The sequence below is a fragment of the Mizuhopecten yessoensis genome, unplaced genomic scaffold (genome assembly GCF_002113885.1).
Source record: "Mizuhopecten yessoensis strain PY_sf001 unplaced genomic scaffold, ASM211388v2 scaffold8811, whole genome shotgun sequence".
NCBI classification, from domain to species: domain Eukaryota; kingdom Metazoa; phylum Mollusca; class Bivalvia; order Pectinida; family Pectinidae; genus Mizuhopecten; species Mizuhopecten yessoensis.
The window spans coordinates 872,183-890,308 of NW_018407733.1; the positions used below are offsets into that span (position 1 = coordinate 872,183).

General features: G+C 36.2%; 2 protein-coding genes across 4 annotated transcripts in view; one reads left to right on the forward strand and one right to left on the reverse strand.

Annotated features, from left to right (window-relative positions):
* The window catches only part of LOC110456639 (phosphatase and actin regulator 1-like), an 88,531-nt gene extending 87,656 nt beyond the window's left edge, over positions 1-875 (reverse strand). The window contains exon 1 of one of the 2 annotated variants that reach the window (XM_021507479.1): positions 726-875. In XM_021507479.1, the coding sequence (XP_021363154.1) occupies positions 726-837 (112 nt within the window). In that variant the 5' untranslated portion in view covers positions 838-875. The remainder of the gene's footprint in view (positions 1-725) is intronic. The other variant, XM_021507483.1, reaches the window with a different exon arrangement.
* A 165-nt stretch (positions 876-1,040) lies between these two features.
* On the forward strand, positions 1,041-14,173 carry LOC110456640 (syntenin-1-like). Of its 2 annotated transcripts, XM_021507485.1 has the most exons (9): positions 1,044-1,173; positions 6,660-6,743; positions 6,983-7,174; positions 7,683-7,826; positions 7,928-7,957; positions 8,491-8,666; positions 9,363-9,534; positions 9,865-9,956; positions 11,110-14,173. In XM_021507485.1, the coding sequence occupies exons 2-9, from the start codon at positions 6,693-6,695 to the stop codon at positions 11,162-11,164; spliced, it is 912 nt and encodes a 303-aa protein (XP_021363160.1). In that variant the 5' UTR covers positions 1,044-1,173; positions 6,660-6,692; the 3' UTR covers positions 11,165-14,173. The 2 variants fall into 2 exon arrangements, with proteins under 2 accessions (XP_021363159.1, XP_021363160.1); XM_021507484.1 differs by lacking the exon at positions 7,928-7,957 and having other exon boundaries at positions 1,041-1,173; positions 7,683-7,856.
* The last annotated feature ends 3,953 nt before the right edge of the window (positions 14,174-18,126 follow it).

Here is an 18,126-nt window from a genome sequence, read left to right on the forward strand (position 1 = left end):
GTCAGTGCTAAGTTGACACTATCATACACTGATGTGAACTGAAATTGGCATAGGTATATAGATACAGTAAAGCTGTCAACAGGAGCCCCTCCATGACTTCACACTTTCGTGAACAAACACATTTGTTTGTTTGAGTGATTTTACATCTGCTTCACTACAGAGTAGTCTGAATATCCAGCAGACGAGACGAACACAATTTCTTTTTTCAAAAGTAGGATCTGTGGACTGACAGGTGTATTTTGTCCTCTGTAGTCATTACAAAATTTGTTTATCATTGTGTTATATTCATTTCAGAGCAAATACGTTTCACCTGAATTTGATAAGAAAATTGGTCCAAGAAATTTATAGGGAAAAAAACATTCTAGTATTACTTTATTCTGATACTTAGCTTGTAAACAGATAACACACAAGGGGAGGGAATCAAAATCAGGAAGTGGACTTTCATAAGAAAATAGCATAACTTCAGTTTTGACCGGTCTTAAGTGTACAATACACACGGCTTTGCATTTTCATACACAATAATCTTATGACTAAACACAAGAAATTAAAGTCATTCACGTTCTTGAATATGCGAATTTCCAATCAGCTGATCGGAGCCATTTTTCGATCTCAAATAATTTTCTTGCGAATTTTCTTTGAAAGATGTTCAGCTACTGATACCGGTTTGTCATGCATACATTTATAGATACGTCAAACTGAAGTTTTATTATTTCAAATATAATTACCCTTCTCCGCCACAACAGGCTTGAATGAATCCAGATTGGGCCGAGGGTCACTGTTACTTCTTTGTCGGTTGTACTCAATGTTTGTCTCCACTGTCTCTGTTTTGGTGGCCATGTTCGGCAATACCCATTTTTGGTTTACTTCCGGTTTGAGTTTGAAAAATAAAATAAAAATTAATAAAAGTATTGAATACTGTTTTTGGTTCAAAGTAATAATTTGAGATAATATTGTTTAAATTATTGTCACTGACAATGTTTAATTCCCTATCTTGGTGACTCACGAATCTAATCGGGTTGTGTTACTAAAAATAGCATAAAAATATGTCAATAACCCGTGACTTGTGACGTCAAGACACGGGATAGACATCCTGAAATACACAGATTTCACCTGAAGAGAGCATTCTCATCCGATCGCCGAGGTTACACACTAGGCCTACTAAGGATTATTTTGGTAAGTTTAATATGTTTTAGGCCTTGTAATGTTCTGAATGGCATATACTTTACGTGTAATTACAGCGAGAAAATATTAATAAACAGGTAGTGTATTTCATCTAGGTCCTAGGATACACAAGTGTTTCAACACCTGTCAAAGGACAGCACATTCGATCAGAATTCACATTTAACGTTTTAGATGTGGGGAACTACGTTTATGTTAATTTGTTAACGTCAATGGAGTGTATATTATTCTGTAAATAGTGTATTTGACATGAATCGTGTATAATTTTCCAAAATTAGATCTGGACTCAAAAGTAATTTCTCTATTAGGCCTACATTCAGTAGTGACTCCATTTCCTGGAACACAATATTCAGAATTTTCACTTTTGAAGTCCAATATAAAATGTTCTACACCAGAGGTTTTATGTATGATCACCGAAATCACCACATGTCTTTATATCCTTATATATCTTTTCATATTTAATTATTAATTCTGTTCATCAAACAAAGCTGAAGTGATTTCTTCTTCATTTGATTCAAAATGGCAAAGTGACCAGATGAGGTCATATTGGTTTTCCCATCATATCAGTAGCAAATAGGTCCTTGATGTCCAGACATTTTGTTTAATCAATTTTGACCCTATAAGTCTATATATATATGGGACAGAGGAATTGACATATTACCAATACCTTTCAAAACACTTCAAAGACCATTTCCAGTTGAGTTAAATACTTAATTGTCAGGAAGATTTTTCAAGGCTGCATGTCAGGTCATCTAGAAATAGACATTTCATTCAAGCATACCTCGTCATTCATGATTTTCACTGCATTTGTCATGTCGAAATGGACACGATTTCATATATCCAGCTGACACCACATTTATGACACAGCTCTACATATTACCCTTAGGCTAATCAATGTCCTACTCGATTGTGAAATAACCTACATACTGACTGGCTTGTTTGTTTGTATGTACCATTAATTTCTTAAATCAAATGGGACTTACCTCATTTAAGCAGGCTGATGATAAATTATAAAAACTTTAATTTGTGAGTTGTATGAATATTGTCACATTTTTTACTTGTTTATCATCTTACTATGATTATTATACTTACCATATTTGACTTAATTGATAAAGCCTCAGACAATTTTTTTTAACTTAACCATTTACAGTACGTCATAGCCCACTCACAACTAAAGATTGTAATTGTTAACTAGCAGATAATGTTCCATGGCTATATAGCTTTTGTTTTTGGTTCAATATGTGTATCTGACTTGATACAGTGCCGTTTCAGTGGCTGAAATTGTCTGACTGCCAAAACCAACCAAAAGACTGCCAAAAATTGTATCGTGTACAATCCAGAATGTAAAAAAAATAATATATATAATAAGAATTCAAGTTATTCTTCTAAGCTCCCTTTGAGTACCCTTATCAAGCATTGTAATAATTATCGTATTTAAAAGTGGAAACACTAAAATAAAAATATCTATACTTTAAATGAATGTGTTTATAATTAAATTTACATACCGGTATATTTATTTCAGATGCATCTATTTTTAATTATAAAGTGACAGGAAGCACAATAATGTGAAAGCACACACTGTTTGTTTGATAAGACTAGTACTAGTATTTAATTTCACTGGATAAAACACTTAAACTATAAAGCTATAAATAATGATCCCCTAAAACTCCTACCAAATGATTTCCTGCACATGTATGATATCCTGTGTACAGAATATCTTGTATATATTTGTATCAGCCATGTGATTCAGAGGTGTCATGTTATAAACCAATGTACGTAGGCATAACCAAATCAGTATTTGATAAATTTATGCTCAACACATTACCATCTATGCTTTAATTGGCCATTGATGAGCTTATATGAGCTTTGGTTCAAGAAAAACTTGGTGTGAAACATACACGAAGGCTTTATAACTGCAGGTGTAAAATGTTCATACTCTATAACGAAATACATACACCTGTCTTTCTAGTGTATATATATATATATGCCAACATACACTTTTTTTACCCATATTGAAATGGGGTCTCATGACCATGATCAGCAGTACCCATCACATGATGGTGAACATTTCATAAGGTAACAATGAACAGCAATGCTGTAAATACAGGGGTGTATATAGCACTTGTTGGGGGTGGATTTATCTAGAAGGTCCAGGGCAGGTCCTTGTTATAGGGGGACAATGGGGTGCCCAAGCAGTGTTTTTGTTTTGTTTTTTTTACATGTTTTTTTTTTTATGGATTCACCTGCCTACCAGTGTAAAGGCATCTACACACCTGTAATGTGTATTATGAAATATTTCACATGTTTGTTACTTATCGGAGAGAAGATGCTAGGTTTTGTATGACAATCCCCTACTTTTCAATTTGTAAATGCTTGTAGTTAGTATTACCATTAGACCTGCATGTGTTTGATATTTTTGTGATAATGTTTAATCTGTAATACTGTATCATTGTCGAAATTAAGTGTGAGCTTTAGTCATTAAAGTGTACATGTGTGAACCTTGATCAACCTATCACCGATCAGGAATATACTCCCAGGCACCCAATCCCTAACCCTTGGTGTATACTCCCCAACACCCAATCCCTAACCCTTGGTGTATACTCCCAGGCACCCAATCCCTAACCCTTGGTGTATACTCCCAGGCACCCAATCCCTAACCCTTGGTGTATACTCCCAGGCACCCAATCCCTAACCCTTGGTGTATACTCCCAGGCACCCAATCCCTAACCCTTGGTGTATACTCCCAGGCACCCAATCCCTAACCCTTGGTGTATACTCCCAGGCACCCAATCCCTAACCCTTGGTGTATACTCCCAGGCACCCAATCCCTAACCCTTGGTGTATACTCCCAGGCACCCAATCCCTAACCCTTGGTGTATACTCCCAGGCACCCAATCCCTAACCCTTGGTGTATACTCCCAGGCACCCAATCCCTAACCCTTGGTGTATACTCCCAGGCACCCAATCCCTAACCCTTGGTGTATACTCCCAGGCACCCAATCCCTAACCCTTGGTGTATACTCCCAGGCACCCAATCCCTAACCCTTGGTGTATACTCCCAGGCACCCAATCCCTAACCCTTGGTGTATACTCCCAGGCACCCAATCCCTAACCCTTGGTGTATACTCCCAGGCACCCAATCCCTAACCCTTGGTGTATACTCCCAGGCACCCAATCCCTAACCCTTGGTGTATACTCCCAGGCACCCAATCCCTAACCCTTGGTGTATACTCCCAGGCACCCAATCCCTAACCCTTGGTGTATACTCCCAGGCACCCAATCCCTAACCCTTGGTGTATACTCCCAGGCACCCAATCCCTAACCCTTGGTGTATACTCCCAGGCACCCAATCCCTAACCCTTGGTGTATACTCCCAGGCACCCAATCCCTAACCCTTGGTGTATACTCCCAGGCACCCAATCCCTAACCCTTGGTGTATACTCCCAGGCACCCAATCCCTAACCCTTGGTGTATACTCCCAGGCACCCAATCCCTAACCCTTGGTGTATACTCCCAGGCACCCAATCCCTAACCCTTGGTGTATACTCCCAGGCACCCAATCCCTAACCCTTGGTGTATACTCCCAGGCACCCAATCCCTAACCCTTGGTGTATACTCCCAGGCACCCAATCCCTAACCCTTGGTGTATACTCCCAGGCACCCAATCCCTAACCCTTGGTGTATACTCCCAGGCACCCAATCCCTAACCCTTGGTGTATACTCCCAGGCACCCAATCCCTAACCCTTGGTGTATACTCCCAGGCACCCAATCCCTAACCCTTGGTGTATACTCCCAGGCACCCAATCCCTAACCCTTGGTGTATACTCCCAGGCACCCAATCCCTAACCCTTGGTGTATACTCCCAGGCACCCAATCCCTAACCCTTGGTGTATACTCCCCGGCACCCAATCCCTAACCCTTGGTGTATACTCCCCGGCACCCAATCCCTAACCCTTGGTGTATACTCCCAGGCACCCAATCCCTAACCCTTGGTGTATACTCCCCGACACCCAATCCCTAACCCTTGTGTATACTCCCAGGCACCCAATCCCTAACCCTTGGTGTATAATTATGTTTCACAGTATTTTCTATTGTTCCTTCATGATCATTAAAACAAATGTCAGTGATTTCATTAAAATATATATTGTTATGTAGAGTTTTGAGGCCTAATAGATACTATATCAGTTAGTAGCTGATAACTAGCTGATACAATCAGCATAGGTACATGTATTGATAAGGTGTCAGTGCTCTGTAATAGTTGTATGGACTGTTCAAGCTCCTATCTATTCAGGGTGACTTGAGATCAGCAACAGGGTGACTTCATATTTCAACCCAGACATCTATAAACAACACACTGGCTCTAACACCTTTCATTGTAGAATTTGTATTACACATTAGGGCCGGTATCTGGTACTATTTACGGAATGAAAATAGATTGTGTACTGACTGGAATGCAGCTCATCTCAAGAAAATATTTTTATGAAACAACCTTCAACCAGTTTGATAAAATGCAGATGAAATGAAAAGAGTTTGAGATTCTTTTTATCTTAATCTCAACCAAAGCTTATTCAGCAAAAATCCAAGGAATGTATCACCACCAGTTTTGCTATTGTCATGACATTTTGACGTCATTGTATTGTGTTTACGGTGACATCACAGTGGGTGATATTACACAATGTTGTACATCTATTAGTGGTAATGTTATAATTACACTGTGTATATGTGTGGTGAACTGGTCTATGAGCTATGATTAGTCAGGGGGTGCTTTGTAGTTATAGTGTACGTACACAAGACATGTTTGCATGGTCAGGATTTTGTGTTACCCATAGTATGACGATTACTTGGACACAACTTACGTACATGTGACTTCTATTTTAAGGGTGACCACATCAGACAGGTGATCTGTTGTTTCTCGGCTACGTCATGTTTCTCCTGTATCTGGAAACCATCTTCTATGTGATGGAGTTATTAAGACTGATACTATTGCTCTTAATTTGTCACAAAGATTTCTTGATCGATCATGTTTACTTCTGCGCAAACAAATATACATTCATATATGTTACTCACAATCTTACCATGATTCATACTACTGAGCACAATCAGCACATATACACAGGATGGAAGCCCAATAGACACAGAAATAATTCAATGCTCATACATATATATCATTCATTATGAAGAATCACTTTCAAAAAACATTCTTAATTCCAGTGCTATTCTTTTTGTTATACAATTTACAGTGACATTTCAATACTATAGCAAATTATCAAAACTGCTTGACAAACAACTTCAAAGAGATGTTATCCTATGTCTTTGTCTTCAATTTCAATCCACTAGAAAGGATTATTTTGTGTGCTGGACCTGACTGATATCCTATATTCAATGTTTGTATTTATATAGCTGCTGCTACAGATGAATTTCAATACTTACCCGGTACTGGCATTGTTTTGTTTAATGTTTTGTCCTTTTTATTTTTCAGATTTTTATATTCACCTACAACAAAGAAATAAACATGTCTCTGTACCCAACATTAGAAGATATGAAGGTCGACCACATGGCCCAGGTATGTAAAGAGGAAATGAATGTGGCAAGAAAGTACTTAAAATGACCAATTCATAAAATAATAGTGTATAATCCTTACTTTCTATGCGATGGATTAATCAAATTTAGCAAAAAGTAAAATGTGATTTTGAGAGTCAAAAAGGTGGGAGAAAACCAATTCCTTTGGAGGGCAGCGTCCTGAAGCTCAGAAACCACCACTAGATTTGCAACTGCATACAATAATTGTGTTGTTTATAACAGGCCCAGATGCAGCATGAGGCAGCCAGTCAAGGTCACACCCAGCCACAGGTGACCTACCCCCAACAGCAGCAGCCACCACTAGTGTACCCCCAACAGGGGGCAGGTGGAAGCATGTACCCCTCCCTACAGGGTGAATACATGGGTATGCAGCTTACCCCCCAGGCGTACCAGCAGTACCAGCTTGTACCACAAGTAAGTACAGAATGAGATTCGTCAGTTTGGTATAAATGATAAATGCATTTAGTAAGTATATAGACTGCTGTCAGACTGCCCGATGACCTTCACCTGTTTGAAATGTTCATTTATTTGGTTGATCACATTGAATACAAGATAAGCAGATTATGTCAAGGGGGTTACTCCTCAATCATCTAATAGTACTGGAAGTCTGGAGACAAGAGTGTGGAACAGATCCCCACCCCACAGTCCATATATATGTATTTTGTATTTACATACTTGGTGAATATGAACCATAGGGTCGGGATCGATGCTTTGCTCCTGTGGTCTGATAAAAGATATACCGGGTATTAGAAATATTTTGAGTTAAGAAAAAAATCTTTACCAAAGCATGAAGAGTGACAAATTTGAGAAAAATTCTTTAAGAAATATTTTAGTTAGAGAAAAATATACAAGTTATTATTCTGTCAACAAAAGATCTTTATCGTAAACATGTGTAGTCACAGATTGTGTGTATGTGTTTCAGCAACCTATGGCAGTGGGTGTAAGACAGACAAGTGGAGGACAGACACAGGTTGCTCCCATCACAGGCAACAACAAAGGAGTCCAGCGGGCCGAGATCAAACAGGGCATCAGACAAGTAATAGCATGTAAGGATGCTGACAACAAGATTGGGCTCCGACTACGACATGTCAACAAGGTAAGCAAACATAGATATATACCAAACAGGGCATCAGACAAGTAATAGCATGTAAGAATGCTGACAACAAGATTGGGCTCCGACTACGACATGTCAACAAGGTAAACAAACACATAGATATATACCAATGGTTTGTTTGCTGTTTTATACTTTATGATAACATACTGATTCCCCTAAGGACTTGAGAAAAATGTCCAGAAAGATAAATTGTTTCATGTCTACTGATATATTAAAATTAAAATCTTACTGAAGACTTGCATCTGGGCTGTGTTAGAGTTTGTTAGCTCAATGATATGTTAATTGCAATTTTAGAAAAGCATATGAAGAAATATAAGTGTGTTTTTTTTAATGGTCTGAAGATGATCATTATGAACCCCTGGACACAGAAGTTTTGTTTTCAGTAATTAGTTTGAAAGTATCATGTGACACAAAAAATGATGAAGATTGATAAGACCAAGCACTGAACATATCTGCATGTAGTATTTAAAGTCTCCTACTGGAATACTTACAATTTTACTCACAATTTTAGCTAATATTTCTTTACTACTTTGGTGTCAAAAAGTTCCAACTATTTTTAAGAGAAGTGTGTTTTCTATCACTACCATGTCTTATATCTTTACTTTGGCTGTTTCAGGGTCTTTTTGTGGCACTTGTACAGGACAACAGTCCGGCTTCCCTAGCAGGCCTCCGCTTTGGGGACCAGATCCTCCAGATAGACGACAAGGATGTTGCTGGTTGGGACACGGATAAGGCCCACAAGGTCCTGAAGAATGCCTCAGCGGACAGGATTGTGTTCGCTGTTAGAGACAGGTACATACAGATTACCTACATCACAACATAATCCAATTATTTGTTGTATAAATATCTCTGAGATAAATTGTTGTTTGACCCAATGTACAATTTTGTATGTTTTCAGTTTATCTGTTTTTAACAAACTGAATGTTATTTCTCATTAATACATATTCATAATGCCCTTCCAAAGTAATGGAAGGAGCTTTCAGGCCAAATACAAGATGTTGTTTGTTTCCGGTTACACTACCTACCCTTATTTTTTATGCCTATCCTTAACTTTTTTGGACAAATCAAGTAAGTACTGTAGAGTCAAAATCACTCTTTAAATATCAAAATAGGAAAAATAAAATTTATTACCTGCCTACTACCCCAATATTTTTAGACATGTAATAGGAAACTAACATGTTTTCTTGTTTGGCCTAAGAGTTTACATCCCATTAATTGTAATTCTAGAAGTTCAACTGTCATCAAACTTCATATGCTGATATATCTTAAAGAGTATTACACCATTATATCAAATGTAGGTCACTGTAACCTACATTTTCCACTTTTCTGACTTTGGCTGGATTTTACATTTAGTTCCATTCTTTGGTTATATGTTGTGTTAGTTACATTTACATCAAAGCAAAAGTGAGGACATATGGATGTTTAGCAAAAATATTCTAGCTTTGATTTGAATGTCATGAAATAATTTCTTTAATTTTCATCTTGTAGACCATTCGAGAGGACCATCTCGATGCAGAAAGACAGCAATGGCTACATTGGGTTTGTCTTCAAGGATGGAAAGATTAAGTCTCTGGTAAAGGATTCCTCAGCAGCAAGGAACGGTGTCCTCATAGAACACCAGCTTATAGAGGTCAATGGCCAGAACGTGGTCGGACTCAAGGTCAGTCCTGTTTAAACGCAATATACACTAAGAGTTTAACTGATCTTCAGAGTACTAGAAACAAAACTCTCAGAGAATCTCTGTATTACCAATATTTTTCTGAATAACAGTACCTTGCAAATGTTTTTCCGACTCATTTGACTAGTTCATGCAAGTGTTTGTAAAGATAATGGGAGATGAACAGAAAGGTGGTAGTCACAAGTTCTATGTTGACTAACTCCCTTGTTGCATATTTAAACATCCATTGTATGTTCCATTACACTAAACATTGCTTTTGTTGGTGAAACCTGTGTCATCAGCCTGACTTAATGAGATTTCTTTCATTTACAGGATGACAAAACTGGGGAGATCTTTGATGCTGCTGGCAGGACAGTTACCATTACAATCATGCCAACCTTCATCTACGATCACATTGTTAAATGGTAGGTGGAGCTGCTGTTGAAATGATTACAATTGTTCTGGTTTGAGGAAAATAGTAATGTATATCCCATTCTAATTCATTTGAGATTGATCTTTCCATTCTCAAAATCAGACATATATTAATATTAACTTCATTTCATTCCACATTAAGTTGCATGACATAACATACAAAGTACAGAGGAATGGGATCCGGAAACAAGTTGAAATAACTTATATAAATCCATTTCCGAGATATTAAGGTCATTGGAGTGTATTGATAAACGGAAACAGGAAGTACATCCCTAGTTGAAAATCCAATGTAGGGAGACAGTATCACAAGTTCCGCAAATTCTAATGTTTAATATTAAACTGATTAATATTGTATGTTTATTATTGACAGAACAGTGTGTTCTCTCAATATTAAAGTATTTCAAAGCAATCCAGGTATTAATTCAGGTTTTTTTATCAATGAGTCACATGTGTCCATTTTTCTGTACTTCAGGAAACCGGCTACCTATTTCACTTCTGTGAAGTTTTTCAAGAACGATAACTCTTGCCTGCAATTACTATGTGTATATGGTTTTATTTTAAAATGTCAATTTGTATATCGTGTATAGAAAAATTAATTTTACACAATTTCAGCATTTATTAAATTGATACACATTAATGCAATACTGATATATGTCAGTATCATTTTTATTGACATTATTTTGTAAAAATATTGTGTCTTTCATTTTTTTTTTCAAAATTCACTCCTTTTTACATAAATTTCCATTTAAAATTCTTAAAATTCTGACAACCTATATTTTTTTTGTGGCAGAATTTTTTCTTTACTTTAAAGCAATATACTACAAAATTTGAAGAAATTCTACTGAGAAATGGTGACACAATCCTATTACCTTAACATATATTAAGGCCTATATATCCTCAAAACTTTAATTGAGATAGTTAAATATTTATGACTTTTATGTAAATAAGCAATTGACATGAAACAGTGAATGAACTGCAGAAAACTCTAGATTATTGGACTGAAAATTATGAAATTCAAAAACATTTTAGAGCATTGTTTGAGTATCAAACCTTTTGTAATAACAGGGCCTGTTACTTATGAAAGTCAATGTTTAATAACATCAGGCTTACACCGTTCTTTACTGATAATTGTTTTTGTTTTTGCAGCATGGGTAACAGTATAATCAAGAAGCTGATGGACCACTCCATCCCAGATGTGTAAACAGTACAGCAGCAAAGTGAAAAAGACTTCTGTTACTAAAACTGTACATTACGTGGTGGTGAGTCTGTGGCCTGGGGGAGGAGACACTCTGACCCTACATGTCTCAGGCCATTACCAACCCTCCTTGTGGTCTTGGCTGTCCGACCAAAACAAGGAATCATTACATTCATCACATATTACTATGTGACTCTCGCATTTGTCTCCAGCTTTCTTTAGAGGACTTTGTACAGCTTGTGTGTTGTTGTACTCATTTTTCGTGTGTTTACCATGTTTGATCACTCTCTAATTTTCCTAGATGTACTGGTGGAAGAGAATGATACCCTGTAGAATACATTGGACAAAAATAATAAAAATGTGCGTTTCTGCTTTCCACCTTAATACCCTAAATTGCTGTTTATATAAACACTATAAAATTCTAAAATGATGCCTTTGTCTAATTTTTGCAAAATTGTAAAAAAAAAAAAAAGGTTTTATCAAACTACCCAAATTTATTGAGATCCGAAAGCAGAAATGGAAGGTTTTTTGTTTGTCTTACCAAGTATGTCTTATCCTTATATTTCTCATTCATTGTATTTCACTGTTGAGTTCTAGGAATATTGATTATTTTGATTAAGGATGTTGCACATTTAATTAATTATAGCAAGAAGGAGCATCTTCTTTGAATTGAAGCTTGGAAAGTAGGATTGTAGTCAGAGACTGAAAGTAGGATATGATGAGCTACAGAAAGGGATTGAGGCTGAAAAAAAGGATATGATGAGCGACAGAAAGGGATTGAGTCTGAAAAAAGGATATGATGAGCGACAGAAAGGGATTGATCAGGGACACAAATGGATGTGTTTAGTTACAGAAGGAAGTATGTTAGTATTGGAAAGGTCAGTTAAAGCTTCATGGGTCGACAGTTTAAGTCTGTGTATGAGAGAATGTAGTGGATATCATAGTTTATACTTTCCCATAATAACTGCTTTTATTAAAAATTGGACTTTTTATGTGACCATACTGTACATGCATGCTAATGGTAGGAAAGAACAACCTATAGGAGATCTTAAGCAAAAAATAATCTGTGTTTCTGCTTTTCATTGTCAATTCCAGATTTGGTTCTTGCCATAACTTTGTTCACTGATTTGAAAAAAAGGTCTGAAACGCTGTCTGTATACAACCTTTGTTAAGATATTTTGAAAAGTATCAAGTTTTGCTTACCAACGTTCCACAATCTTTTGAGAGCAAAAGTTGAAACACAACATGTAACTATCTGTATGTGGCCATACCAAGGAGGTGAAACTACTACAACTGTCCTGTGTTTTATGTATATAGTGTAGAAACCAGTTTTTATCGTGTAATTACTATTAATTATCACTAAATTATATTTATTTTTGTTGAAGTTTGAAGGCTCTCATGGTAGTGCTAGTCTATCACAATTTCATTAATCTATTTTAGTTAAAATTACTTATGCCTGTTCAAGGGCTGTTAATACAGAATGTATGATGTACTAGAATCTATTTTCTGCTTTATTACTTGACCTGTTGTAGATTAAGAATAGCAAAGTTCTTTCTTTGGCAGAAGACCATTTTATATGAAGGTTTGTAAGTTTTATTTAGAATAGAGATGAGGGCTCAGTTTTTCAATTAATACCTGATTGGCTTATTCACAACATAAATCTTTCATCTAAATTATATGTAAAAAAAAAAGTTTCAAGAATAAATTGCATGTGTGTACAGGGATTCAGAATGATTGTCTGATTATGAATAAGACACTAACTAGCTGTAAATTTTCATATCACTTTCAAACAGCACACGACCTAACCAGACTCCAGACATCCAGGCCCTGATCTAAAGTTGTTTTCTGTGAAAGCCCTTTGTTCAACTTTTATTTTCACACAACTCTACAAAGTTGTTAAATAATTTGTTAATTATAAAGATATGTATATCATTACTATTAAAATATGTGTTAGTTTTATAAAGGTTTTCATAATTCTTTTCTTACTTATGATAAAACTGTTATCCTTGTATTGTTATTTCATTGTTTTCATTGTTAACTGAACACCAGATTAAGTGATTTGCTTAATATTTTCATTTGAATTTCTGTGTAAAAAATACAACAGAATATGCACCAAAGCAAATACAGTTTATTTTGCAAATTAATATCTGCTGTGCAAAAATGAAGTTGGGCAGATTAGTGATAGAAAACCAAAAGTAGTTCGATAATTTATCATTGTGGTTCTATGTCAAGCCATTTTATCTGGGAATGTGTACAATGGAACCTGTGTATAATGACATCAGTGAGGAGTATTTGGTCGGATAAGAGAGGTGTTAGGAGTAAGAGTTAAGGACAGAGACAACTAGTTTTGTGGGGCTCAGAAAAGTATGCCTTGTGTTTGCAGCTCATACACCAGAAAAGAACAATGCTAATATTATCTTTGTCATTCGTATGCATCTATATCCAGACAGATTTTCATTTTTTATGTAAATGATAAGAAATTTCAGCTTTCCCACAACATGTGTATCGAAAATAACAGAAATTCATATTTGAAAATCAACTCTCATTACAGTACAAAAATAATAATCTAATGCATAAGGCCATCCCATCTTCCATCAGTGGCTTTCAGTGATTACATACCGGTACTGATGTTTGATTTAGGTCTCATCTGTTACCTTCCATTTAACCTTGTCTATCTAGGGTTAGAATTGACAAGTTTTACGGATCATCAATTTTGTTTGCCCTACTTCACTACCTGTAGTCACAGATATTTTGTCACAGTCCATGATTTTCTCACGAAATTGCAACTACATTATTTTTCCATTTGGTTTCTACCAGTTAGTGTTTCTTTGAAATATTCTGAAGACAGATACAATGCACTCACTAACTCCTTTTGTCATCGAACCCAACATAGGATGGAATTCACTGGATACGGAGATAATCTGGTTTGACATAGTTCTTCTGCATATATTGTGATCTGATATGATTATGGATGTATTTTCTTATTTGATAATAAAATAAAATGTTGAAAACTTACTTAAAGACTTCTTTTTATCTATGACTAAGAGAGAATTGTAATAAATTCTAACCTGTGTTTCATATCAAAGCTTGAAGCACAGGATAGATTTGCCCTGTACAGCCCGACTTTCCAGTCAGAATGAGTTCTTTTGTGTTGGGCTAGAAAGACATAATTGTTAAATCAATAGAAACTTTTCCAGAAAGTTTCCTTTCAAATTTTTGAAAAAATTATGAAAACAAAAGGTGAAACTAATTTTATCTTTATTTTCAACTAGGGGTTAATTCCGACAGACCTGTTGATTATTAAGCCCACCGTCATACAATGGAGGGCTGCAAAATTAAAATTGCTTTTTGTTCATGGCTCAGCATCTGTTCATAAATACCATCAGCTATTTCTCAGAAACAACTTACAAGATCATGATTAAACTTGATACACATGATCCCAGTGGACTGGTCTATAGCTGTGCATACTCCAATATTTGAGAAGGATTAGAAAAGTAAAATGGCTGTCTGCATGTAGACAGACATCTTAGATTTTGCATGTCAAGTTTGCTTCCAAAATTCGTCAGGAATTACAGAAGGATGCTATGCATACCTGTTCATGATCTATCACCTTAAGCCCTAGTTGTGCCCAATTCAGAAAATCAAAATGGCCACCAGATCATATCTTGGATTTTATTGTTTACACTACTTCAGTGGGACTATACAGAGGGGATCAAGAAGAAACATGGTAAACATGATCCACTAGTCGTGCCTGTCAACTTTTTGATTTGTAATCTAGTCCACTTGTCAGATTTAGACAGTAATCCATTTGGCGAATTCAAATGATGTATTAATTCAGATTCTTAATACAAACTTCAGTACCTATATGTTGGCCTTGAGTTTTATTTCCTACTGAAAACCCCAAATTACTATTTCCCTTTATCAACTTTAGTAAACTTTAGCTCCCCGGGGGATGGAGAATGGATGACGCAGTGATAATAAAATTTACAATTTTGATGAAACACAAAGCTTTCTATCTATGTAAAGTATTTGACCCTGCGATTTCTTGATCTGAAGAAGATTTTTGACATATTTGTCAACTATTACTCCTTTTGGCCCACTCCTAGGATCCATGGGTTATTTGTCAACTATTACTCCTTTTGGCCCACTCCTAGGATCCATGGGTTATTTGAAGCAATGTATGTGTTACAATTTCAGTTTAGGCCTTACATGCTTTCAGCATTTTTTGTTTTTAAATCGGTGCACTAGTTTTTGAAAAGTCATGTCATTTGTTTACAGATACACGTCAATGAACGAAAGACAGTCACAATAGGTCATATGGAACATTATATTTCTTGAAATCATCATAAACATAATTTTAAAATCTAGGTAGGTCTAGGTCATATTAATTACCAGTATATTTATCACTGGTATAGGACAGTAATGTTTAGCTCACCTGCCCAAGGGGTTGTGAGCTTATGCCATGGTGCAGTGTCTGTCGTCCGGCGTCCATCGTCCATCAACTTTTCCTTTAAATGACTTCTTCTGAAGAATGGACAGGCTTTCAGTCATGATTTTTCTGTGATTGGTAAGAGCCCAACAAAGTTTACGAAAATGACCTTGACCTACTTTCAAGGTCACAGAGATCAAAAGTATCAAATACTTAAAACGTTGGTAAGAGCCCAACAAAGTTTGAGAACGGAAATGATCTTGACCTACTTCCAAGGTCACAGGGGTAAAAAGTGTCAAACACTTAAAACGACATCTTTTGAAGAACTAACAGGTATAGAATCTTAATGTATGGCTAGCAGCTTTGTTGGTAAGAGCCCAACAAAGTTTGAGAGCGAAAATGACCCTGAACTACTATCATGGTCACAGCTAGGGGTAAAACGTGTCAAATGCTTAAAACAACCTCTTCTGAAGAACTGAAAAGTAAAGAATCTTATAATATGTCTAGTAGCTTTGTTGGTAAGAGCCCAACAAAGTTTGAGAACGAGAATGACCCTGACCTGATTTCAAGGTCACAGGCGTAAAAAGTGTCAAATACTTCAAACAACTTCTTTTGAAGAAGCGAAAGGTATGGAATCTTAATATGTGGCTGGTTGCTTCTTGGGATAGAGCCCAACGAAATGTGCGAATGAAAATGACCTCAACCTACTTTCAAGGTCACAGGGGTCAAATATGTCAAACACTTTAAACAACTTCTTCTGAAGAACTGAAAGGTTCAGAATCTTAATATTTGGCTGGTGGCTTCTTGGAATGGAGCCTGACAAAGTTTGAGATGAAAATGACCTTGACCTTTTATCACAGGGTCAACTATGTCAAAAAATTACAACGACTTCTTCTGAAGAACTAATAGATATACAATTATTAAATTTGGCTGGTAGCTTCCAGACACGAAGCCTAACATAGTTTGCGAGTTAAATTGACCTTAACCTACTTTCAAGGTCACAGGGGTCAAATATGTCAAACTTATCAAACGACTTTTTCTGAATAATTGAAATGCATAAAATAAAAGTATTTGGCTGATTGCTTCTTGGGATTGAGCCCGACAATGTTTGCGAAAGAAAATGACCTCAACCTACTTTCAAGGTCACCGGGGCCAAATATGTCAAACATTTCAAATGACTTCTTTAAATAATCTAAAGGCATAAAATTATATATTATTCATTATTCATTCTGTTGTGTGTGGCTAACGTGTCTCTTTCCCTTTGGTTCAAGCTGAAGAATCTCACCTCTAGGGTTGACATTATATAATTATAATACTCTGGCACAGAACCTCTCTGTAGAGGACAATTGTTTTCTCCCATCCAGCTATCATTAACATTTTCCCAAACATTGATTTACCAGTACTTGTAATGTTTTCTTTCTGATTTACACATATTCTCTACTGTCAAAAGCTGCTTGTGATGTCAGTTTTTATTGTTTCTGTGTCACATTATTTCTTTTGACCTCATACCATTTGGTTAATCATTATGATGCATACCTGAATCAGGTTCAACCCCCGCCCTCACCCACTCCCCACTATGTATACGACCTTGAATCTTCTTTATCCAGGGATGCTTTACATCTAATGAGGTTGGAATTCCTTCATCAACACTTCAGAAGTGAGTGACACAAGACGGACATCTTCAGGCGAGATGAAGCTGGCAGGTAACACCACCATCATTTACTCCAAAGTCATTCGGAGAAAACCTGTTTTCCCAGTAGGTTCCACTCCTTTGCTCCCTATCATTCTTTTATCCTAAGACAAACTTCCATGATAAAGTCAATACCATAGTCCAGCAAATGTTATCTGGCCCAAATATTACGAATGTTATCTGGCCCAAATATTATAAATGTTATCCGGCCCAAACATTACAAATGTTATCTGGCCCAAATATTACAAATGTTATCTGGCCCAAATATTACAAATGTTCCTTAAATGAAGGAAATTCTTCAAATTAAGATTTTTCATAGGCAAGAAATATTGGAGTTCAAGAAAATCTCGAGCAAAGAATTTATTCCTAAACTTAATTGTTATTGTTTTGTTTCCTATTTGAAATAATCATAACTTATGGAAAATTTGTGAAACTGGAGCCTTGAACGCTCCTGTTCAGAATGAGTCTGAAATTCAACGGTGATCTTTTATTAAAAGAAATCTGAAAATACCATTGTCTGAAGCCGAGGTATGATGGCTTCTAATTTATAACGTCAATTCTTTTCAAGATATCTCCATACAATTTGGTCTACATTTTACAGACAAATACTAGCAAGAAAACACAATCTAGATATATTATACCCCTCTTTTCACTTGTCACCTCACTTGCAGCCCAACAGTACTTTTAATACTTCAAAGGTTCCCTTTTCCTAAACATGTCTTTTATATAACTCCCTTGATGTATCACACATCCTTTTTATAATGCTAAACTGTGGTGGCAGTAAAACGAAGTTATAATCAACACAAACACAACACAACTGTATTAAATGATAAGTCAAATCTCTTAATA